Below are 23,801 nucleotides of genomic sequence, written 5' to 3'. Positions count from 1 at the left end.
ATAACAAGAGCACTTCCCTTTGTCCTAAGAGCCCCTTAATGAACAGGGCAGCACAAACTATATGTTTTACATGCTAGGAAACAGAAGGTAACCTGCCATCCCAGTGGCAACAGGAGTCAGCCTCTTTCTCTCCCCAACCCCAGCACTGCCTCCCAGAGGCTCAGTCTATCCTTGTCCTGTGTAGGGTTGGTGCTGCTGTAACATGGAGACATTCAGTGCTGGGGAAGTGCTGATTTTACAGCTGTGGCTGGCCCATCTGGTCAGAGCAGTGTGGGTAAGGGGATAGCCACGTGTCCCAGCTTTAATTACAGAGACACTGCTGTTAATTAGCAGCTCAGAAACTCTGAGTGTGGTTTTCATAAGCTGAGAGTTATGCAGTTTGTCCTTTCTGGAAGAGATGCTCTGCAAATAGAACTGTAATTAAGAAGCAGACACACACACAAAGGGCCAGTGCTGAGCAGTGTGTGCAGTCCATCTGTGAGCCCAACCTGGCCCAGGGCCCCTCCTGATGGAACACTCAGGGGACCACTGTGTGAAACAGGCAGGATTTGTCTGGGTTGTCAGCTTTACACAAGGCTCTTCCCAGTCCCTGCAGCTCCCCTTTGATATCATGTTGTTTCTTGATAAGGAACAATTCTCCTGGGTGTCATCAATGTTACATTTCCATGCCCTTCTCAGTGATCCCAAATCAAAGGGGTCTGAGTGCTTTGGGGAGGCAGGAAGCCCTTTCAAGAGCAGCCAGCGCTTCTGGGAGCCACAGATCTGAGCAGCCAGACCAAGCCCTGGGTTCCTGCACTCTGCCTCTCTTCCCTTCTCCTTCCTGTTCTTTTTTTCATTCAAGGCACTGTGCCCAGCCTGCCCTGCTGTCCCTGGGGGTTGAAGTTTACTTCTGGCTGTAGGAGCTCTCCCAGGGGAGTGGACTTTCTCCTTCTCCCCATTACACCCTGGGCTGACCTTACCTTCAGATTATCCCTCTGCAGATTGTCTGATCATGTGTGGGAGGAGAGGGCAAAGGGAGGCATGGCAACAATCAGGAATTGTGTGGCTCCCCATGTGTCAGAGAGCTGTGGGGTGTCCCCAGCATCTGGGGGAACACATTTGTGTTGAATGGGACTGGCTGCTGCAGCTCTTGTCATTTAATGTCTATGTTTGCAGTACACTTCATCTTAACCTGTATGTTTGCGAACCAGGTGGTGGTTTCCCATCTGTTGCCATTTGTCCCTGCATGGAAGCAGCTTGCTCCTTTATGTGCCCATGATCTGTGCTGTGCAGGTGTCACTGGCCTGCTGCCTGCAGTGCTGGCAAAGTGCAGCCTTGCCATGGTGTGCAAACAAACAGAACCTTCCCCAGAGATCCAGCTGTGATACGGTAGAGAGATCCCAAAACAGCCCATCCGCAGGCCTACGTTATGCTCTGCCTGGAGGAGGAGATGCTGTGTGCACCAAACCCACTTGATGCAGAAGCTCTTTAGACAGGCTCCCATTTCTCTGGCTTCATGAAGTGATTGTAGGTCCCTACTGTTCTTTTTAAGAAGAGATTCTTTGACTCTGCCTTATAAGAAAGCAATGGGAAAAGTTCCTTCTCATGTGTTCACGTGTCTGAGTCAGGTCAGGGTTTGTGCATATCCAGGTGTGTGTCTAAGCCTCACAGCCCTGAGTTCTGCTGGTCCTCGGGCAGAATGGAAAGCAGATTTGTGGGGGTCTGCATGGCAGACCTTGGCTTCTCGTGGGAAAAGTTCCTCATTTCCCTGTTTTTTGGGTCCTCTCGCATTGGTTAGACTTTAACAATAATTAGTCACCCAGCAACTTTCTATAATAAGCTGCAAGTTTTCCATTAAGTAGTTCAAACGCTTTGAACTTCTTTTCAGTTCTCCCTTTACAATGTGATCTGCTGTCATTTTTCAGGAGGTACCTTCATGTTTTATTCATTTCCTGTTTACAGCAGGGGAGAAACCAAAGCTATGAGGAAGAGAGAAAACAACAGCCCACATAGCTGCAAGCGCTGTGCAGTCAGATCACTGTCAGCCCCTGCACTTGTCACTTCCAGCTGCATCTGGGTTTAGAGTGTATATTGGATACATGACAGAGAAAATCAGTGATGTCTGGCAACATCCTTAAGGGGACCTGGGGGAAGATTCCTAGTTCTAGCCCTGGGCAGGGTTGTCTCTAATCTTCTGTCTTTAAAGCAGGGATATGAATGCTTTTTTCATCTGAGCCCATAAGGCTCCCTGGTAGTAACGTTAAAATGCTGTTGAGTAGAACATGTTTTTGTCATGATAAGAATTTGGTGGTCTGGACAGGCTGTGGTGTTCGGGAGCATTGTGCTTTAAAGCAGGTAGGTCTGTACCAGCCAGACCCTTGTTGGCTCTGCCCAGATGAGATGGGGAGAGAATTGGGAAGGTAGAAGTGCAAGTATTGGGATAAAGCCAAGGAAACCCCAAAGTGACAGAAAAGGAGATTGTGTTTCTGTAAATTACAGTCTTATATACATCAGAAAATGTCCATCCTAGATGTGAAATATATATATATTTATATATATATATAAAATACATATTATGCAGCTTTCCCAGAAGTTAGAAGTGGATTTAACTCTGGTTTGGTTTGGTTTGGTTTGTACCTGTTTTGGTTTCTGTGACACTATAACAAAGCAGCCATAAGTCTTTAAGGTCAGTGAGATTCAGACCATGATTTGGCATTTGGGAACACTCTATAAGTGTTTTAAATAGTTCCCTTCCTTATGCTGGCACAGTGTTATGGGAATGGGATGGGAGGATCTCCGACTGAAAACTAAATAGGGAAGGAGAAAAAAGAACATAATTCCCTGTGCATTTGTACAAGCAGCTCTGCTTGCAGCACTCATTCATAGGTCTTCCTTCCCCACCCTGACCTACAAACCAGTCATGGAGGATCCTGTTGGTGTGGGATTTTGATGGAATGAGCTGGGCATTAGTTTGGCTGCTGTTATATGAAGCTGGTGTCATTGCAGGAAGGTGATGGTAACTCTGATTTCCACTCTGTGACACCTTAGAGCAATTCTTGACTTTTCTGGTTGTCTCAGCTGAGAAGATGATTGCGCAGCTGTTAGACCTGTCATCTCCTGCTGTACAGCTGTACCAGAGATACTCAGCTAATAGTGTATAAGCTCTGAGTTGGTCAGACTCTGTCCTAATACATGACACTGCCTCGCACAGGCAGCCAAACCCTTCAGTGAAAGATCAAAAAACAGTAATGACGGAAGCTGAAAATGATTTTTTTTTTTTTTTTTCTCCTTTGGAGAGCAATGGTACATCCTTGAGAGATTTCCTCTCCGTTCAGAGGCTACAAGACTTCCTCTGATGGAGAAGAGCAGGATGTACCTCTCAAGAGCTTCCCATGTCAGTGGCCAGAACAGTCCCTTTTACGTGATAAACGTTCCTTCACCTCTGGAGTTCTCCCAGCCTTTTGGCCCTGGGTTGGGAAGTGCTCCAGCATCAGCTAACTGGGGAGAGTGCAGGAGTGGGTATGGTGGCAGTGATGCTGTAATGGAGAGAGCATCCTTGCTACCAGAGCTTGTGCCATGGGCAAAGCCAGTGAGTGGCAGGGCATTGATTGATGCAGGGATAAATGACTGCCAGTATAGATTCACTCCTGGGACCCAACATCAAACTACTGTCCTCATTCAAGTCCAATCTTTCCTTGCTCTCCACCCTGTATGCTGTTCCGCTTACCATGTGAAAGTACAGCATGAAAAGTGTCTGATCACTGTTTCAAGTTTGCCTCATGAGCCAGCAGTTCTTCAGGAGCAGGGGGGGCCAGGGGCTGTGTCTTCACTGCCTGAAAATATGACTTCATTACATCACCTCCTTGCCTGACCACTCCCATATATAAAGTCTTGTTGCCACTCAGCTTTTGAAATCCTTGCTTCTGGGAACCCTTGAGGAATAAGAGGCAAGAGAGCAGGTCAGAAGTGCCTTCCTCTGGTGTTGCCAGCAAAAAGGTGAACTGCACCCAGGGAGAGCAGAGCTTTCAAAGTAGTGAGTAAACAGCATGATTTTATTGTATCGTCTTCATATTTTGGTTGGATTGGGGCATGAAACAGAGGAGTTGTTTCTTTCCCTGTGTTACATCTTTCCTGCTCTTTAGTTATGCTTTATGAAGGGTGTTTCACAAGCCTTCCAGCTCAGGTTCATGAAGTGTTTCTGTTCTATAGGGACTGCCAGGTCTCGATCTACCTCAGTGACTTTGGCTTCTCTCAAATCACTTCTATATTAATGAAAGCCATGTCACAGGTGCCAGCATCTTGATCTGTTTTGCAAATATAATTTAACTGTGTGTAACTGGGTGAGCTATTTAACCTCTGTGTGGCCCATTCAGCTTGTGAAGTTACCCAGTCTACAGTCAGCTTGCTTATGGTCTTAATTCCTAATTGAGATGGAAGAATTTTGTGGAAAATATCTTTAGGGTCAAGAAACTGAGACACATTTTTTCCCATGGTTTTGCATACAGTATGAGTGGATGTCAAGCAATGACAGGTTTTCTTAATAGGTAACAAGGAGGAAGGCTGGGAGTTGGGAGCCAGAAGGGTGCAGGTACTGTGGGATGGTATTGGGAATTACATCCAGAATGTGGGAGTGAGGCTTCCAGCTCAGCAGTCAGAGAGAGGGCATTCTGAGCTATTGAGGGCAACTGCAGTTATGTGTATAGGAACAGATTCTGCCCAGGAAAACAAATATTTAGACATCTGGGGGACCAGAAGAGTGCCTAGGAGACTGTGTTCTCTTTGCCAGAACAAAGGGCCCTCTCAGTGGACATCAAAGACCTGGTCTTTGTTATTCAAAGCTGCTCCACTGCAATCTATGTAATTTATTTGTAAAGCAAGTGAATATAAGCAGGTGGTATGATTTTATTTTTTTCTACTGAAAATGGAGCTCTACTCCAAGTTCCACTGAAGTCCGTGAGTGAATTCTCTTCAGTGAATGCAGACCTAAGGCCTTTTTTTAGTTTGGAACCTGAATTTTTTTCCTGCTCAGATGCTCTACAATCAGTGGTTGCTTAATATGTCAGTAACATTAAACAAACCCTCTGCAAAGGACTAAGAAAGTCTAAACTTCAGCTGTCATCTGAGTGCATGCAAAGGGCAGGCTATACTGAAGAAACCTCTGCCCTTGTGAGCGAGTATCATATTTTTGCCCTTTTGTTTTCCTCTTTCCCACACTTCAGTATTTTTCTGTTGTCCTATCTGTCTCCTTCGCTCCCTCTTCTTCTGTTTTCCCTTCCAGCACATTAGAGATTATTCTTTCTCTCATTATTCCACCTTTTTTCCTCCTCTCTTCCTTCATTAGCCCCCTCCCCTGTTTTGTTTCAGCAGGGTGAAGTTGAGTGAAGTAATGTCAGATTGCTGAGCTGATCTCTGGCTGCTACAAGAAAGGCAGGTCTGGCGGCAAGAACACAGTGCCCAACAGAAAGGTTTTGCAAAGATGAAAGGGCTTCATAAAGCTGATAAGTAAATGGTACAGAATAATCCTGGAAAACTGAGTTTTACATAAAATTTGGGAGTGTTGACTGAGTTTAGGTGGTGATCAACGAATTTATCAGTGAGGAAAGGTAATAAAAGAAGAGCCTTGACTAGTAACAATTTCCATTAGGGAGGAACCAGAAAGTTTACGTTGATTATCAGACAGTTAAGTTGTAATGACCTGGTCCTTGTTCCTGTCATTGTGTACAGCTTTGATATATGGAGTTATTGTAGAAAGTCATGGACCAACTTGAACAGAAAATAGGAAATAACATCCCTTATTATCCAAATAAGAATGTGTTCTTGAAAAAATGAAATACCAGAGTAGTAAACTGCTACCTCTTCCATGCTTCCATCCTCTTTATTTGGCTAAAAGATGACATGAGTTATAAAGAAATCTCAGGAAATATCTCTTTGCTCTGACCCTTCTTATAACCTAAGCCATACGATATACACATCATTATGCCTGTCATAATCCATCTGAGTACCACATACCGCTGTCTAATTATAAGTCCATTTAAATTTATCTCCCTTGTGCATCTCAAGTATTGTAAGGATCGTAATGACCTCATGAGAATCAGAATCCATTTGGATCATAACTTTATTAACTTTGCCAGTTGCGTGAATCCACGATGTCAGAAAAGTACAGCTTCAAAAGGCTTTATCAAAGTTTTCCCTTTTTAAACATATCTCAGTGATCTTAGCAGGAAGCAGCCTTACACACAACTAATATGTGTTAGTGGGTACTCAGAACCTCTCTGATGCTTGGATTGCAACGCTGTTCTGTTAGAAGAGAAAGATGCCCTCATGAAAAAGTAGCTAATCAGCAAAATAAGGGTATCTCCTCCATTCTGATGATGTATTTATTGAAATATTAGGAAATGGAGAGCTTGGATTGTGCGATCCACAATAAAAAGAGGTCTGAAATGGAGACTCAATTACGTGATTTATGTGGTCAGCTATTGCTGGCGTCATTTCCTGAAATTCTTATGGCAAGATCAGTATGTGATGAGAGATGAAGAAAAAAGAGAAAGCACCCACAAGTGTCTTTATGCTTCCTGATTCTTTTCAATACACACAAGTTCTGTAGCAAGAGCTCTGAAGGTGTTGCTCCTTCAGAGGAAGAGGCAGAGATTTCACTCTGCTGCTCATGTTTCAGTTGTACCCACTAACATTCAGAGAATGTCAGAGATGGTTACATCGTGATCATCACAATCAGAGATAGAAAGCCCAGCAAAAGGTACTTTTTCCTTCTTCTTTTTCTTTGTAATGCACTTCCATGGACTATGCTATTTCTTTTTGAGGTGTAGCTCTGCTGCTTAGTCATAACAGGACAATGTATTGGATTAATGACTACACAGAGATAAGTGACTTTCCCAGACCACACACAATTGAAATGTTGTAGCTGTACCTGTGTGTAGCAAACTATTTACCTACCAGAACCAGAAGTACTACCTTCAGATTTCTTAATGTCCTCTGACCCCATCTTCAACTCTTCTCCTTGTACATAAGTGAAAGAGTAACTTGCTGGGGAATGTCCAGATTGTTCCAACTCTGAGCTGATGAGGATATACCACAGATGAGACTGCACTGTCCTTGAAGAAAAGCCATAGGATTTGACTTTTGGTAATGGGGCAAAGAGTAAAAGTTCTTTTCCCTGTCCCCTCACTTAGGTATGAAAGATTAAAAGTACATTTTAGTTTGTCTGGGGCAAAGAGCAAATATCTTTCCACGCAGTCTGTTTTGTTGTTGTTTTGTTTTGTTGCTCCTGTTGCAGTCTTTCCCACATCAGTGCATTAGGTACAGTGAGAGCAGCTCACTTTCTCAGCTACTAGACTGGACTATGAATGTGTACTTTGAACTGACCTCTAGGAACAGCAGGTTCCTGAGCCTTCAGAGTGTTTCCCTTGCTGCTTTCCTGATAGCTTCTATTTTGCTCAAGGTCTGTTTGACAGTAGGTGGAGGGAGCTGCCCTCTTTAGAGGGGCATTAGAAAGTTCCTTTTGAAAGATGGGCCCATGCTAACTCCCTTCCAAACATCTCAAGGCTGGAATGCTTGTGTTTTATAACAAGAATTTGAATAGAAAGGAGATGTGATTTTAAGTAGAGGGGGTATGGCTTGTGTTCCTGATTCACTGCAGTACAGGCACTGTCCCTCTAGTGTAAGTAAGGATTCAGGGCGTCAAAGGTTGGACTGGGATGGAGGAACTGGACAGTTTCGGAATTGAGACATTAAACTACTGATCCTGGTAGGTTAAAAGATAGCATCTAGCAGTGCTTACTGGCATCCAGGCAGGCTTTGCTTCATCCAGTGTTTGCAGGACAGCCTGCTGACTGAAGAACCAGCTTAGGATGCTTGGGCTTGGAGCCTTGCTGTGACCAAATTTTAGGCAGGCTATGATGTGTCTGTGCTGTGTTCTGGATGGGCAATGAACTCTTGTGTTCTAGCTGACTCTGAGGTGTCCAGCAAGACACACACAGCAGCAGGGAGATAAACTTTCATTGCTGAATAATTTGAGTACAAGGGCAGATATTGCACCTTGAATATGGGTTACTACTGGGGTTTATGCTATGCTGCTTAGTAGCAAGTGAGCTGCACTCTTTGATCTGCAACTGGAAGTTCTACAAACAGTGCAAACAGAAACAGAATTATTGCTCAAAAGCTTCAGTGAGATTTAGTGTTGGAGGACAGGTTTCTCCATCTTTAGATGTCTGTTCTGTTATCCTCCCTGCTATGGGAATGGGTGGTAGAAAAGGCAGCGCATCATCTCATTGCAGCTGGAGCATTAATCTGAACTAAAAGTGATGATGGTTTAAGGTAATGTGTAGCTGTGATTGCTGAAGAACTGATCAGTGACTTTGCATGGCAGGTAGTTGTTCCCACTTGGCAGAGGATACTTGTCACAACTAAATCTGTCAGTGTGTCTGGGTTTAAGCTGCAAGGTACAGACACTTAACCCAAATGCAAGCTACAGGGGTACCATTTGGTTGGGCAAGAGTATTGATGGTACAGGACCTTATGGAGATGGGCACTTCATGTGACCATATATTTGTTCATTTGCTTAGCCAGAATTTAAGAGATATCTCCAAGATACAGGAAGATTCATCTTTGATCATGTAGTAAAATAATCAAAACTGGTGATAGACAATATTTATGAGTGCTAAGCTATGCATATTAAAGGGTGTTGGCTCTTGACTCTTCACCTAGTCAATGATTACTTAGGCATTCCTTCCAGTGCTGTGAATTCAAGAGTAATGAGTTTCAATGGGTTAATCTCCGTAAATAGAGCTGTACAAGTATCAAATAGTACAGCAAGTTTGGAGAGCTTTTAAGGAAAGACAAGTGCTTGTTTCTAGCAATACAGGAACGTACCGGCTTGAGAAAGGGATTCACTGCTTCAGAAAGGATATTCAAAGGATATCGGTAAATAAGGACCTGTGCAAAAGGACAGAACGGACTTGGAAATACTCTTGAAAGGTAAGGGAAAGTTAGAAAGGGAGTAAATTGAACCATTGCCCTCAGCCTTGTGGTGCTGTGTGGGTTTTCTTCAGCAACAGAACATGGAACACTGTGTTTTTTTGGTACATCAGACAAAAGTTTGCATAAAGAGAATGGTAGGAGCTGACTATTCCGCCTGAATAAGCCCAGTTCTAATAAACAGCTCCCAGCTTATTGGAAGAAAATAATCTGAAAACATATTTTGCAAGCAGTGGGAGAATAAAGCCTCATAGAGTTGATCTGAAGCCTTTCTACCTGTAAAGTACCTGGGTGCATCTGTAAGCCCTCAGTGCCAGGCATTATGCAGAGAATACTGAAGACTGTTAAGCTGTGCCTGAGGAGAGGGAGACAGCAGGATGTATGGGGTGTAGGCAGTGGGAAAGGGGCTGACATAGAGGTGTTGGCTGTGTAGAAAGCTTGAATTGTTGCATTTCTCTGGTGAAGCAGCAGCATAGGGTTAGTACTTGAGGACTGCTCTGTGCCCCTGCTCTGGGCAGGACCAGTGCCCGGACCTGAATTTGGAAGCCTCTGAGCTTTCTTCATGGCTTGACTGAACTCTGCTTTAGTTTCCTTATTGCTGGTGGAGATGACGACTGCATAAGACTTCAACTTTATTATCTCCTGGTGGGTGAGTTCTAAATTCTAGCCTAACACCTGTCTCATTCTGTGACCCCAAAAAAGGGCTTAGATTTAAAATGTTTATTTGTTTTGAATCCCAACTACTTAAGTATTTACATGACAGTTCTCTACAGCAGTCTGTCTAAGACTTGAATCAGGAAGGATTTCCTTTGTAAGAGGAGGCAGTTGTTGATCACTTGTTTGAAGTCTCTCAAGGGCATCATGTGGACGAAATGGGAATAGCTATGGAAAAATGCCTGCTGCTCCCCATTGAGATCCTTATCTGGCAGGAGACTCTGTTTGTCTGTCTGCATGAGAGTGGGAGAGCCAGAGTCCTGATCAGAGTCATCCCAGTGACTGCTACTGAGTAAAAGGCCTAAGGGGAAAAAGTATTTAGCACATAAACTTGTAAATTGGAATCTCAAGTGGCTTAAGTACATGTCTTATTGCAGTAACTGCTGGGCAAGGCTGCAACAGGGAGGCTGCTGTGGGAAAGTCAGACCTTTATGTCTGAGTACAGAACTGAGGATACGGGGGGAACAAGCTCTTCTATCTTTGTTCTCAAAAAGATAGTGCTTAGAAGTTTGTATCTATTTCAACAGAGCCATGGAAGAGTAGGATTGTATGTGATGGCTAACAAAGTCACAAAACTCTTTGCCATTTGGGTTAACCCAAACGTGTTGGTAGAAATACTGCATCTGAGCCATCCCAGTTCTGCCCAGGAATAAGTAGCCTGCACCAGCTCACTTCTACTTTGGGACTATTTGGGGAGAGGTGTGAAGATTCATTGCAGGGAGCTCTAACCTGGCAGATTAGAGAGACTGGAGGCAAATTTGATGTAAAAGGTGCATGTGTAATCTTCACTCTGTCCTTGTTATGGAAGGTGATTATCCTCTGGCCTTTGGATGATTATACCTTAAATGAGCCTTCAACAACCTAAGATCTGTGGACTATGTAATGAAGGAATGCTTGGTTAGAAACAGGCAATGTAAGCTTCGAGTCTGGTGTATAATGACAAAGTAAAACAGGCCCTGGAAGACATAAAGTTTTAGTAGGAAAAGGGCAAAAGACTCTGAATAATTAGGCAGGGTCATTCTAAATCATACGGAACTGCTAAAAAACAGAAATATATACAAAGGTACAGTAAGGATAGCCCAGAGTAACCAATAGATATTGCTACCTTTTCTCCCTTTGTAAGGGGAAGGAATGGATAAGCTCACAGAAATAGTTCTGGACAGCAGTAGTGTACTTTCTCTGTCACTTTTGTCCTAGTTTTCTTCAATGCAAGCTCTCTTGGAGCAAATAACCCCAGCTAATTAGTTGCTCAGAGGCTGATGAGTCTGGATATTCCTGCAGATGAAAGCTGAAGTTGCTGCCTACTGTTCTTAGTGGCAGGTGAGGGAAGTTAGCACAGTTATACCCAAGGATGTGAACTTTTATCTGGCTAATTAGGTGTGAGCACAGACACCTAGTGCTAAGGCTTCCCACAGGTGAACCATTAGTTATTTGTTACACCACCTTTCCGTGGGCTCCCTGTGAGAAGGAAGAGCTATGTGATGCATTGGGGATCCAGCAACAGCTTGATGGGGATCACATGTCACTTGCTGACGTCTAAATGTGGCCTGGCCCCATGGTAGGCTGCTGGGAACAGCTCTAGGAAGTAACTGTTAAAACAGATCTTATGCAAGAAAGCAGGATGTGCATACCTGATCTTGAAGTGTCAGCCCAAGTAGCTGCCTTAAGGTCTTCTGTATGCTTCAGGTTGTTCCACCTATGTGATCAGTTGTGGGCACCTTCGTTACATTGTCATATAATAGTGGATCAATAATGGGATCTCTGCTATCAGCCATAAAAAAAAGTCACTGATGGTTGACTCTATGCAACAATAGCGTATGAAAACAGTATTTCAATTCTTGGTTATTAATACCTGTTTAAATACAGTTATGGCATTGCTATGCATTTGACTTTGGGTTCACTCCGTCTCCTTTAGTTTTCCTGTGTTTTCCCTGACCCTGGCAAGTTCCTTATCTCTGCAGCACACCCACACACATCACTGACAGAGCAGCTCAGATGCTCTGACCTCAGCCCTCAGCCTGTCCTATTGCACCAGGACTCAAAACCTGCAGTTGTGTTTAAACAAAGTTGTGAAAATTGTGACGTCTGACTGCAGCACAGTGGGGTTGCTCAGACAGGTGTAACTCTGAGCTTGCTGTTTCCTTGCTCTTTCTGAGTGAATCTCAGCATTCACGTTATGTTTCATGGCTAGGATAGGCTAGTGGACCTTTATGACACTGGGAAATGAGCATGTTGCTTTTAATAGCCTTACAGCCCCTCTCCTGGATGGCTGCTGCTGGGACTGCAATGCTAGCCAAGCTCCCAAAGAGCATTTGGCAGAGATCTGGAGGTTAAAAGCAGCTTCAGCAAACACCATAGTCATCTCAGGTGGTGGCACACTGCTGCTGCTCCCTGCAGTAAATCATAGCGGCTGCACTTCAGAGCTGGGGCTCAAAAAGAGCATTGGTGCAAAAACTCCGTGATTTGAGTAATGAGATGGGACAGATGTGGAGGGAGAGTGGATATCTGCAGGCTTCTTGCCTGTCTCCCAACTGCTGCATAGGAAACAAGAGCTGTTGGGCTCTGCTGTGTCACAGCTAGGAAGGCAGTATGGACTGCACACAGGATGGAGGATAGACTGCGTGCCCACAAAAGAGGTCGTGAAGCTTGTGGGATTTGAGCAGGAGGTTGAGGGAATTATTCTCACCTGAGTTTGCTCTCTCTGCTGCAGCAGAAGAGAATGCCGGGGGGGGGCAGCCAGCTGGGAGCTGTGCCTAGGGCTCCTCTTGAGGTCAGTGCACTCACCCAGCAGCTGGGCATGCAGCGCTGAGCACTTCAGAGGTGAAAGAGCAGAGGTACTATCTCAGGTCTTTCCTTCTTGGTGCTGTTGCATGATGAGGCAGCAAATCTTCACAGGTGCACAGCAGCAAGACAGGCAGCCACAGAGAACCATGCAGTCCAAGCCAGGAGCTGATGGGTTAACATGCCAGCACTGGGCTGGGGGTCACCAGGGGCTGGAAGGACAGCCAGGATGAAACAAAGTACCTTCTGCCTAGCTGGAGTGCAGATAAAAGATCCCATGGCATTTCTTGTAAAGCCTGGAGGAGACTGCCAGTGCTGAAGCCAACAAACAAAACTGTCTTTAAACTCCAAGGCTGTGTGTGAGCTATTGTTGGGGACATAATAGCTTCTCTGTTTTCCTGCACAGCAACTGCTCTGCAAACACACCAGCAGTCTCTTTTAACAGCAGTTGAGTGCAAATCAAGTTCTGAACCTGCAAAGAGGTTTCATCCATTTACCTTTCACTGACCTTGCTTGACACTTGTTTACAGAGCAGCACATACACCACACTGACACTCTGATTTGAGTTGCCTTACTTGGAAGCAGACATCTTTTGTGCTGAGACTCACAGATAAAAGGCTTGGATAGAAAATGGATATTCCATTATTTCAAATAAGCAGAATGGGAGTGAGGCTGAGAGGCAGCGCTTGCCAATCTCCTCCCTTTGAGGACTGCTTCATTTTGGCTGGCTTGGCCTGTTTCCTTCTGTTAGGTCAGCATTGGCACATTCATTGCATCCTTGCTCTGTTGCTGCTGCAAGGTGCTGCTCTGGCTAATGGAGGTTCCTCTGCTTTGGGCAGCTGCATAGCCACAGAAGCTGGGGTTGGTGGATCTGCTCTTCACTCCCAATGCCATGGATTGGATTGTCTTTGAGGAGAGCAGGTGCTTTGGTAAGGTAAAGGGTATTTTGGCTATTGCACAAGCATAGGAGTCATGGTGATAACCCAAACCTGCGCTGAACTAGGGGAAGTTGGCCCCTGAAAGAGTTATGATGAATTTAGGTCTTTTTGCTAGAGTAGTCCCATTAGGGGAAAGGAAATGGGTCTATTATTCATGAACTGTCAGTCCTAGCAATATGTCAATGATTCTCCATACCCTCAATAGCTCTTAACTTATCCTCTTGTGTGTCTGTGTGTGAGTCTCTGGAGTGCTCAGTGAAATAGACCACTCTGCAAACGGTGTGGCTATAAGAGGTAAAGGGGAAGCTAGTAAAAGCTTTGGAGTTGTTACAGCAGTTGTTCTGCACAGAGAAACCATAACAGCAGTGCCCATAGGAAGGGTCTTGATATAAATCTGAGCATGGATGTATTTGGAAGAGCCACTCCGTGAGAGGTCCAGGGAAGGAGGTAGCTGTTCACTGCCTGCAGCTCAGCAGTCTGTAGAAACCCACTGACAAGCAAGGGCTGGAAAAGCAGGAAGAATATTACCCTGATGTATCTCTCAAGGCCAGAACTGGGTTCTCACCATCTCTGGACACTCCTTTCAAAATCACCCATCCATCAGCAGAGCTGCCAGGCGCTGGGGAAAGAGGAGAAACAGTGGATGTGGAAGAAGACAGATGACAAACCTGCTCTTGTGCCTGATCACCTGCTCCCTAGCAGCTCCAAAAGCTGCAAGGTTGATAATCCTGTCTGTTCCCACAGAAAGATGAGGAAGCACTATGTGGTGACTGGGGTCCTGACTGCAGTCCTGCTGGGGCTCATCTTGTTCCTGGCACTCTTCTTTGGTCTGCGCTCCGACTCAAAGGACACACACATCTATAAGAAGGCAGCTGTGGCTACAGACGCAGGGCTGTGCTCAGTAATTGGAAGGTAAGAACTAATGCTGCTGTGACTCTTGCATAAGACAGAACTGTTCTGTTTCACTGATGCACAGATGCAACCTTGAGAGCTGCATACAGCTCCCTGTAGAATGAGGAGGCTGTGAGTAAACCTGGGCCCTTACCATGCCCGACTGATGTTAATGCAGTTGCTCAAATGTACTATAATAGACCAAGATTCCCTAGGCACAGAAACAATAGGAATGGGAGATGTTTTTCATACTCTTTTTAAATACCTTTGTTAAGCTGTTCTCCAGTTCTAGATGTACATGCTGCAGATTTCAGGCTTCTTATTCTCATGTATGTTGGATGTGGCTGGAATGCCCGTCTCCTCCAGGTACTTTGACACATCTTGCTGCTGTCAGGCTGGTTTGAATGTCTCTTTAATGAAGGTCGATCTGGTCTGTACCCAGACCATTATATTCTCTTCTCTATGGTAATAGAATCCCAAAGCTGTTCATGGGAAACCCATAGATTGTGTGCAGATAAACGGGATATACAGAAGATTTGCCCTATCTGCTCTGGTGAGGTGACTCCAGAGCTCACAGATAGCTGAGACACTGTGGCACGTTGCCATAAGAAGCCTTCTCTTCTGCTGCACAGGGACATCCTTCAGCAAGGTGGATCTGCCGTGGATGCTGCAATTGCAGCTCTGCTCTGTGCAGGACTCATGAACGCTCACAGCATGGGCATTGGAGGAGGGCTCTTCTTTACCATCTACAACAGCACAGGTAAGCGACAGGGCTATACATATTTGGAACAGTCCTGCCCCTCAACCTAAAGCACAAGGGGTGATTTATGCTACCCGAGTTAAGGTACTGACTCTCCCAATCTCTGAGGCTGTTTCCCAATGGTTGGGCTTATTCTGCACAGACCATGACTGGGTGTTGAGTTCGGAGCTGAACATGATCTTCCTTCCTCTGTCTTTAAAGGAAATGTGGAAATCATTAATGCGAGAGAGGTGGCTCCTAAAAGAGCAACAGAGAACATGTTTGGGAACAACACACAGATGTCTCTAAAAGGTAAAGGCAAAGGCTCTTTCCAGTTCACTTTATAGTGACTCCTGGAACAGGAGAAGAAGGGAGCCTTGGGGGAGGGCTGATAAGTGTGATGAACTTCTGGGAGATGCTGGTAAAAACAGGACTGAAGCAAACTGCTGTATCACTGTGCAGTGTAGTCAGTCTATTGCAATTGCTGCCTCAATGTGACAAAAGAAATGTTGATGTGTGTATGTGTGGGTGCTGCCATATACATATGCTCTGTGCCCTCTTATTGTAGTGTGTTCACCTCTGAAGGACTGGGAACTGCAGGCTGGTATGATGCCTTCTGTGTTCTGAGTAGCTTTGCTCTGATACAGAAAAATGACCCAAGCACTTGAGTTACCAGCAAGAGGATAGAGGTGTCAGTAATCCTGTTAGCACTGTATGCATGGGCTGAGCCAGTAATAGTATGTACGAACCCTGCTTAAAACCAAGGCCAATAGATAAGCCCTCCTCTACTTACTACTGCAATAAATACTTTTCCTTTTGTGATTTGTATTTTTTTTCCCTTGCTACTGAAGACTTACACATTTCTCCTCTGCTCCAGGAGGACTGTCCATTGCTGTTCCAGGAGAAATCCGTGGCTATGAACTAGCACACAAACGTCATGGCAAACTGCCATGGAGAGATTTGTTTCTGCCCAGTATCAAGTTGGCAAGAGAAGGATTCCCTATTGGGAAAGGCCTTGCAGCAGCCATGAAATCAAAACAACACGCAGTTGAAAGCAATCCTTTACTATGGTAGGTAGAGCAGTTGTGTAGAAAAAGCTGTCTGAACAGAAATGGAGCTGAAGTATGTTCTGGGATAAATCCGATGTCAGTGTTTGTCTGAAAGTCTGGCCTGTCCTCATGCTCTGAGCACCTTAAGCTAATCTTACCTGTGTTTTGGGCAATTGCAGAGCATGTTCCTCTCCCTGAATATCTCATCTGCTGTCAGGGTGTGGGTTTCTGGGTCATCTCTTCCTCTGCAGTGAGCCTTCCCACTTCTGGCAATGACTATGAGCATGAAGGGTTTTAAATTCACTTCCTCTTGCAGTCTCTTGGTATCTATGTCCAGCTCTACTTGAGATCATGCTTAGTCTTTTCCTGCCAGCTGCAGGTTGGTTTGTAATGCAAATTGGAGCCCGTGTTCCCTGTACTTCCATCTGGCAAGACCACAGCATCACATCCATGATCCCTGATGAGGGAGCTACTGCTAGAAAGGGACGTGCCTACTTGAAGTGCTGTGACCATTAGGGACCCAACTGCATTCTCCTGGACTCACTGGAAGCTTTGAGCCATGTAGCTTCATAGCCTGTGCTCTGAGCTGAACTGCTTGGCTTCAAGGACAGTGGTCCCTTGTGGGTGCCTTGAGGCAGTTGTTAACTTGAGGAACAGGCAGGGAGAGTGGGCTGCCTTGAGACAAAGACTGACACTCCTTCCTGCAGGCTTCACTGAGCAAATTCTGAGAAACCACTGTTCTCTTTTATGTCCTTATGAAAGATATCAAGACCCATGGGGCATAACTCAGGCAGCTCCTCTTCTCTCCAGGATGACAACATGAAGACAGATTTGACTAAATCTGTGTTAAAGGTGTATGTTTGGTGGCCCTGCTAGGCAGGGGGGTTGGAACTACATGATCCTTGAGGTCCCTTCCAACCCGGGTCATTCTGTAATTCTGTGATTCTGTGATTCTGTGTGTTAGCTGCACACATGGTTTTGAACTTCTCTCACATCTGGTCTTCTTAATCTCCTTTCTCTGTCAGTGAAGTGTTCTGCAGAGATGGGAAGATCCTGAATGAGGGTGATATCATCAAGATGCCTAAACTAGCCAACACATTCCAGACTATAGCTGATGAAGGAGCAAGTGCCTTTTACACAGGAAGTCTGGCACAACAGATCATCGCTGACATCCAGGGTGCAGGTAAGGAAAGAACATCTGTCCAAAATAGCATGAGTGACCTCAGTGCTGCAGCTTTGTGTGCAGGGAGGAGCTGTGACCTGCAGAAGCCTTGGAAGCAGGTCACACTGGCTGCCTGATATTCCACCTCTGAGGTCTGTGGCAACAGGAGGCACAAAAGGAGCCTCGTTTAATGGCCCTTTAATGGTTGTGTTTGAAACTCAGTCAGAAATGGACAGTATATTCTGTGTATTTCAGTACCATAAGTACATGCGTTTTGTACCATAAGCCTATGCGTTTCTGGGCACAGTATAATAGATACATGGAGCCTGACTCCATCGGGCTTCTACCTCAAACAATTCGTATGTGGTCCTGTAAATTCTCAACGTGTTTAATCTCTCACTACCACTAGATGGTGGTAGTATCCTATTCTTACTAGCTAGCATTCCCAAGCTTCCATGAATTTCACGTTCAGAGGTTATTTCCTGGCTTTATTTGTGGTGGTGAATTACTGTCTTCCCCTTTCTGATAAGAAAAAGCATTGGAAGGTACATGTTATTCTGTTTATGGAGTAGCACAAAGCATCTGCACTCAAAATCTGCATCCTTCTCCTGTAAAGAGGGTTCTTAGAGGACATCTTATTCCTTGACATTGCTGGTGTCCTTTATAGAAATAGATGGATCACCAGCCCTTTGGCTGCCATAAATTAGTCCAGCTTCTATCTGAGCATCAGCTGGATCTATCAAGGAATAAATTCACCACCTGTGCAACTTTATGGATTTATCTGTGATCCTTGCTGTGATGCCTGGCAGTAGAGTATTACCTTCTCTTCCCACCAGGGATCACAAAATCAAATCCTTTTTTGTTCTAGGGGGCATTATCACAATGGAAGACATGCGGGACTACAAGGCAATAGTAGAAAACCCTATAGAGGTCAAGCTTGGAGAGTACACCCTCTACGCACCTACTGCCCCCCTGAGTGGCCCGGTACTAGCCCTCATTTTCAACATACTGAAAGGTGAGAGTGCCACTGAGCGGTGCCATACAGGCATCAGGAATAGAGACCCGAGTTTCAAGATGGGCCCCATCTGAAATGGTTTTATTAGTGCCCCATGGAGTCTGTGTTTTCCTTTGTGTTCACAATGGTTTGTCTTCTGTTGCCAGGATATAATTTCTCTGCTGACAGCATCAAAACTGTGGAAAAGAAAGGTCTGACTTACCACCGCATCGCGGAGGCCTTTCGCTTTGCCTATGCCAAGAGGACTTTGCTGGGAGATCCAAAGTTTGTCAACATTGAAGAGGTACCTGGCAAAAGCCTTTTCTTTCTGCAACACCCAGGCTGACTGGAACATGACACATTGGTTTTGGGTGACTAAACAGGCACTGAAATATCTCTGAATATCAAGTGGCTTAAGCTGTGAGGGATGTAAATGAAGGAAACTTTTCTGCTATTTGGAAACACAAAATCCTCAATTGACCAGGAGCACTTGAGTTTAGTCAGGGCTAACCCTCCCAGTTTTCATAGTCTTTGGAGCCTTATTCAGTAGATGATACTCCCAGCACCCCAATAGCTCTCTAACCACAGTCCTGCCTATAGTAAGTGGATCTGCGGATGGGAAGGGGTGAGGCAGGACCCCTGCTTTTCCCAACTTCATACTTTGTGCTTTTACTTCACGAGTCTCCAAAAGCAGCAGGATCTGAGCACAGCCCAGCCTGATGGACACAAATTTGCAGCTTACCAAGCAATGACCAGAGCCTTGGTCTAGTCCTCTCAACCCGATCCCTCTTCTCTCATCTCTGAAGCAAGTGTAGCAGTGCTTGCCTACATCTTACAGCAGTGTTGAGGACAGCTTTCCATAGATCTACATAACGGATACTGATTAAATTCCACACAGAGGGGTACATTGTGCAGCTTCTTCCATGACTGTTTAAAATGCTCTTTGGCACAATGTCCATTTTTCAAGAAGAAGGAAAACCCCTGCTGGAAAACTATAGCCTCACTGCTGGGATTTGCCACTCTTCTGTGGTCTGAAGTGTTGGATATCAGCCTCGTAACTACATGGCTCTTAATCTGCTGAGTAACTGCATTGGATTTCTCTGACAGGCAATCAGAAACATGACGTCTGAGTTCTTTGCGGATAGCCTCCGAAGGAAAATCACAGACAACACCTCCCATCCAATTGAATACTACGAGCCAGAATATTACACTGCAGATAGTGCCGGCACATCCCACCTCTCCATTGTGGCTGATGATGGCAGTGCTGTGTCCGCCACCAGCACCATCAACCAATAGTATGAGCTCAGATCTTGCTTCTGTGCAGGCCTCTTCCTAGTGGTGGTTCTGTGGTTGGTATAAAACATCACTGAGCAGTTGTCTCAGTAGCAGGGCAGTGATGGGTAGCACTGTTAATAGGCACTTGTACTGCTGAGCATGTAGGTTAGTTCTTATTGCTGAGACTCGTGTAGTTGGGTCAGAGCACAAGATGTCAAGTGGGGTCCTCTCCTCTGTCACATTGGGTTCACCCACCAAGGAAACATCCACTGCATCTGGATTTTCCCATAAGTGCTGTTATCGCTGCAGGCTCTGAATTCCCAGGCATCTGGAAGGAATTTGAGTTAATGCAGCTGGCCTGGAAGTGCAGTGTTTGGCCTTGGGTGCTGTCAGAAAGAGCTGTGTTCTGTACATAAGGTCTGAAGCTGGGGTGGAAGAGGGGAAGAAGGGGAGGAGGGTTTTTTTGTGTCCATAGAAAATGTTTCTTGCTTGACACATCTAAGCAAAATGGCAGCTGTTCCCAGTTGTGTCTGCTTTTGAGTTAAGCTGCCTCCAAAAGGAGTGCAGGACTGCCTGGCTGGGAAGGGAGTTAGTTGTATTTCCCTGCTGTGCCGTTTCTGTCTTCAGGTTCCATGCAGGGGAGCTATACAGTAGCACTGTGGGTATGCCTTTCCACTTTGGTTAGTTGTGTCTTCACAGTATGAACTGCTTCCTTCCCCACAAAGGGTGACAGAATGTCCTTTCCAACAGAAGGGAGTGGAGAGTTACTCCCAGGTTTCACATCTCGGTAATTCACCTGAAGTTCTTCCTGGTTTTGACATATCTATACCAATTTGTTTTGTTTAGCTTTGGCTCTGATGTACTATCCAATGTGACTGGAATCCTATATAATGATGAGATGGATGACTTCAGCTCACCTCATATTATCAATGGATTTGGGATCCCTCCTTCTCCAGCAAATTTTATAGCACCAGGTAACTTATTCTTGATGGTATATCTTGCGTTAGTATGCACTGTCCAGCTCTCTGTACTCCATTGGGACCTGTAGGGCAGCTCCAGGTAGACCCATTTTGTGTCCCTAACTTAAGCTCCCTCCCTGCTCCATTGTTGCTTCCTGCAGAGCCATCTCATTGCAGCTAATGTGGTCCACCTTCCTGTACCTATGCTTCTAAGGGAGGCAGGGAAGTAAAAGGACAAGAAAGAGAAGTCCCATGGTGTTGGAGAGGCAGCTGTGTGACAGACAACCCCAACTGAAACAGCACCACGGATGAAGGAACCTTCAGACCCCATGCACAGAAGACCGGGGTTAAGCTTTGTTTTGTGGTAGCGAGGAGGAGATTTGGACACTCAGGGGATGAACAAAATGTGAAATGAGTTAGGAAGGTGGATATGGAAACTTGGGGTTTAGATGTGCAGCGGGAGCTGGCAGTCTGTGAGTTACAGGCAGAAAACTGAGCCTCTGTTGCATCTGTGTCCCCAACAGGTAAACAGCCATTGTCCTCCATGTGCCCCTCCATTTTGGTGGATAAAACAAAAAAGATCAAGATGGTTGTCGGTGCTTCTGGAGGTGCAAAAATAACCACAGCAACAGCACTGGTATGTGATGATGTGGGGAAAGCAAAGCTGGGGGGAGGCAGTGTTTGTGGTGAAGGATTCAAGTCTCTGCCTGTGATGTGACAGTAGCCACGGCTTCCTGCTCCAAGGGGTGCTGGAAGAGTGGGATCTAACTGGTCTTCAGAGGGCCAGACCTCCAATCCCAACTCCTGCCAGAGAGACAAAGGGCCTCACAATTACTCCCTCCTGTGACTTTCCTTTGGTGTGTTGTACTTATCACTTGCAAGAGATTTGTGACTTTAGTTCAGGTTTGACTTCTGGAGCTCCATGAACTCATCGCTGAGTTTAGAGCCATTCTCATTGAAGCTCCTATATTTTGGGTGAAAGTTGTGCAGAAGAGCTAAATAAGAACTTTTGCCAGGCAGGGTCCCTATGAGCTTCTGTGACAACCATTGAAAGGCCCAGTTAGACCCAAAGTGACAACAGGAGAAAGCTGTCTCCTTGTGCAAGTGCACAGCCATTCAGAGCATCACGCTGGATCCTGCTTTCTCGCTAAGGTAGAATTCTCTGCAAGTGATGTTACAAGCAGCTTCTGAAGCTCTTGATGCTAAAGCTATTTTCACTTGCCAGCAGCTTCAAGCTGTGATCTTAGCAAGCAGGTATGGGCCAGGCTTAAGGAAACCAGTTGCTCAGCAGCAAGAAGCTGTAAGTGTATGTATATACTGAGGTGACTGCTGTGTGCCAAACAAGCCAGTAGTGCCTTACTCACAGCAGGATAAATCCAGCTACACTATCCTGAGGATCTGATCCTTTTCCTGTGCTCATTTTAGCCATTGGTGGTCTCTTTGTGTGGGAATCATCCTAAGCAAATACAACCTGACTTGCTGCAATGTACCTATGAGAGGAAGCGCTGGAAGCAGAGGGAACTACAATTTAGATCTTCCATTTACTCTAGTGAACAACCTTCAGAAATCTCTGCCTTTGTTTCTGCGAGGATCAGGTCTCTTTGAAGGCAAGGAGCTAACATTAAGGCTTTTTTGCATCTCACAGGCAATCATCAATTCCATCTGGTTTGGTTATGATGTGAAGAAAGCCGTGGAAGAGCCCAGAATTCATGATCAGTTGTTTCCCAATGTCACGGAGCTTGAGGAGCAAATAGAGAAGGTTTGTCTGACTTGAGGCTGGGGTGTTTGTGAGCTTTTTGTCTGGTGCTGGTCTCACAGTGTTGGGAAGACATGTGCATGTGGAAAATTATTATGTGTTGCCAAATGTTCCTAGGGGAGCAGTATTAAAGCTGACAGGTCAGTACTGGGCTGTTCGAGGTTACTTTGAGTCCCATGGAAGAAGAGGGACAGCTTATAGTTCTAGGAGACCTACATAATGTAAGCACTGCATGCTGGGGCACACATGGAGGTCTCGGGACACAGAATCCAGTCCACCTGCAGTTACTCTCTCCTGTTGTCCTCATGCACTTCTGCATTTCAGGGTGTAGAAGAACAACTACAGATGAGAAATCACGATACCACACGAGCGACCGTCGGCATTTCAGTTGTGCAAGCCATTCTCAGAACAGATGATGGATGGGCTGCAGCCTCTGATTCCCGGAAAGGTGGCATTCCTGCAGGCTACTGACCCAACGCAGCTCTTCATCAGGGCACTAGTGACACTGAGGTGTGTCTGGGGGAAAGATCCTTTAGGTCTGCAATTCAGGGACTTTAACAAGAAAGGGAACAATTTTGCCTGTGGTTCTGTTGACAGAGCTGGGACTTAGGTTCTCAACAATCACAACCGAAGTGCCTCGTGCCACAGCAGTGTGCTACAACATCTCTACCAGGATGTGACCTACTTGGAGAGTCTGTTCTGCCTTGAGCTTGATCCCTGCCTCATCTCCATCCCATGATTGGGTATCCAGTTTTTGAAGAAGGTCAGGCTCCCCCGAGCTGCAAGAAGTGTTTCAGCTAGGAGGAATGTCCCTGTCACAGCTAGAGAAGAGACTTCTTTCTTGTTTGTATAGACAGGAGTTACAGGACCCCAAGGATAAACTAATAGACCCGTGCCACAGGAGGAAGTTTGGCTCCAAATGGAGATAAGCTTTCACAAACTCACTACTCTTTGCTTTTTATAAAAGATGTTTTCTGCTTTTCACTTCAGCTGATCATTGGAGATGAGTGGGTAACTGGGGAAGAGGCTTCAACCTTTCTTAATGTTTTTTGTTGAGAAGGTCTAAAGGAGAGATGCTACCTGTAAAACTCTGGGCACAATTAAAACAAATAAATATGGTGTCACATTTTTCTTGCCCACACAGCTGATATTTCCAAAAGGGATGGTGAGAGTCTGCTTGAACAAAGTTCTTGTGAGATTTTGCTTGTTCATTCCTTTGATGAAGCTATGATTGAAAAAATATATAAATATCCAAAACAAGCCTGTTCTTTCCCCACTTTGCTTCCTTCCCCATCATACTGCAGGCCTGGATTCTGAGGAAATTAAGCCTCTAAAAAGCATGCTACAGCTGGCTGTTTGAAGTTAAGCTGCAATTAATCAGTCAATGAGCTCTCAGTGACCTGTATCTGATTTGGAACAGATAACAGTGTCAATGCCTGTCCATGAGTAGGTATTGGTGTTCTCTCACCAGCATGGACTGGAATGCCACGTCATAAAAACTTTGCCTAAGATCAAGAAATGAGTGTTCCCAGATGCTGTCAGGCTTTAAGGGTTGTTTATGAAATCCTGGAAA

At 45.3% G+C, this 23,801-nt stretch overlaps 1 protein-coding gene across 9 annotated transcripts in view; it reads left to right on the top strand.

Annotated features, from left to right (window-relative positions):
- The window catches only part of GGT1 (gamma-glutamyltransferase 1), a 42,557-nt gene extending 19,193 nt beyond the window's left edge, over window positions 1-23,364 (top strand). For 4 of the 9 annotated variants that reach the window (XM_032447956.1, XM_015878267.2, XM_015878262.2 and 1 more), the window contains 12 exons: window positions 14,148-14,315; window positions 14,927-15,054; window positions 15,256-15,345; window positions 15,911-16,103; window positions 17,108-17,265; window positions 18,113-18,259; window positions 18,406-18,542; window positions 19,346-19,533; window positions 20,360-20,487; window positions 20,997-21,109; window positions 22,118-22,231; window positions 22,553-23,364. In XM_032447956.1, coding sequence (XP_032303847.1) covers window positions 14,152-14,315; window positions 14,927-15,054; window positions 15,256-15,345; window positions 15,911-16,103; window positions 17,108-17,265; window positions 18,113-18,259; window positions 18,406-18,542; window positions 19,346-19,533; window positions 20,360-20,487; window positions 20,997-21,109; window positions 22,118-22,231; window positions 22,553-22,699 — 1,707 coding nt within the window. In that variant the 5' untranslated portion in view covers window positions 14,148-14,151 and the 3' untranslated portion in view covers window positions 22,700-23,364. Of the gene's footprint in view, window positions 1-3,909; window positions 4,013-8,766; window positions 8,971-13,242; window positions 13,400-14,147; window positions 14,316-14,926; window positions 15,055-15,255; window positions 15,346-15,910; window positions 16,104-17,107; window positions 17,266-18,112; window positions 18,260-18,405; window positions 18,543-19,345; window positions 19,534-20,359; window positions 20,488-20,996; window positions 21,110-22,117; window positions 22,232-22,552 lie in introns of those variants that run through there. The other 5 variants (XM_015878260.2, XM_015878265.2, XM_015878261.2 and 2 more) reach the window with 5 other exon arrangements.
- Window positions 23,365-23,801: the final 437 nt, after the last annotated feature.

Source organism: Coturnix japonica, chromosome 15 (genome assembly GCF_001577835.2).
Source record: "Coturnix japonica isolate 7356 chromosome 15, Coturnix japonica 2.1, whole genome shotgun sequence".
Lineage (NCBI taxonomy): Eukaryota > Metazoa > Chordata > Aves > Galliformes > Phasianidae > Coturnix > Coturnix japonica.
Note: the sequence above shows the minus strand (reverse complement) of the source record. Positions and strands in the feature narration are given on the sequence as shown.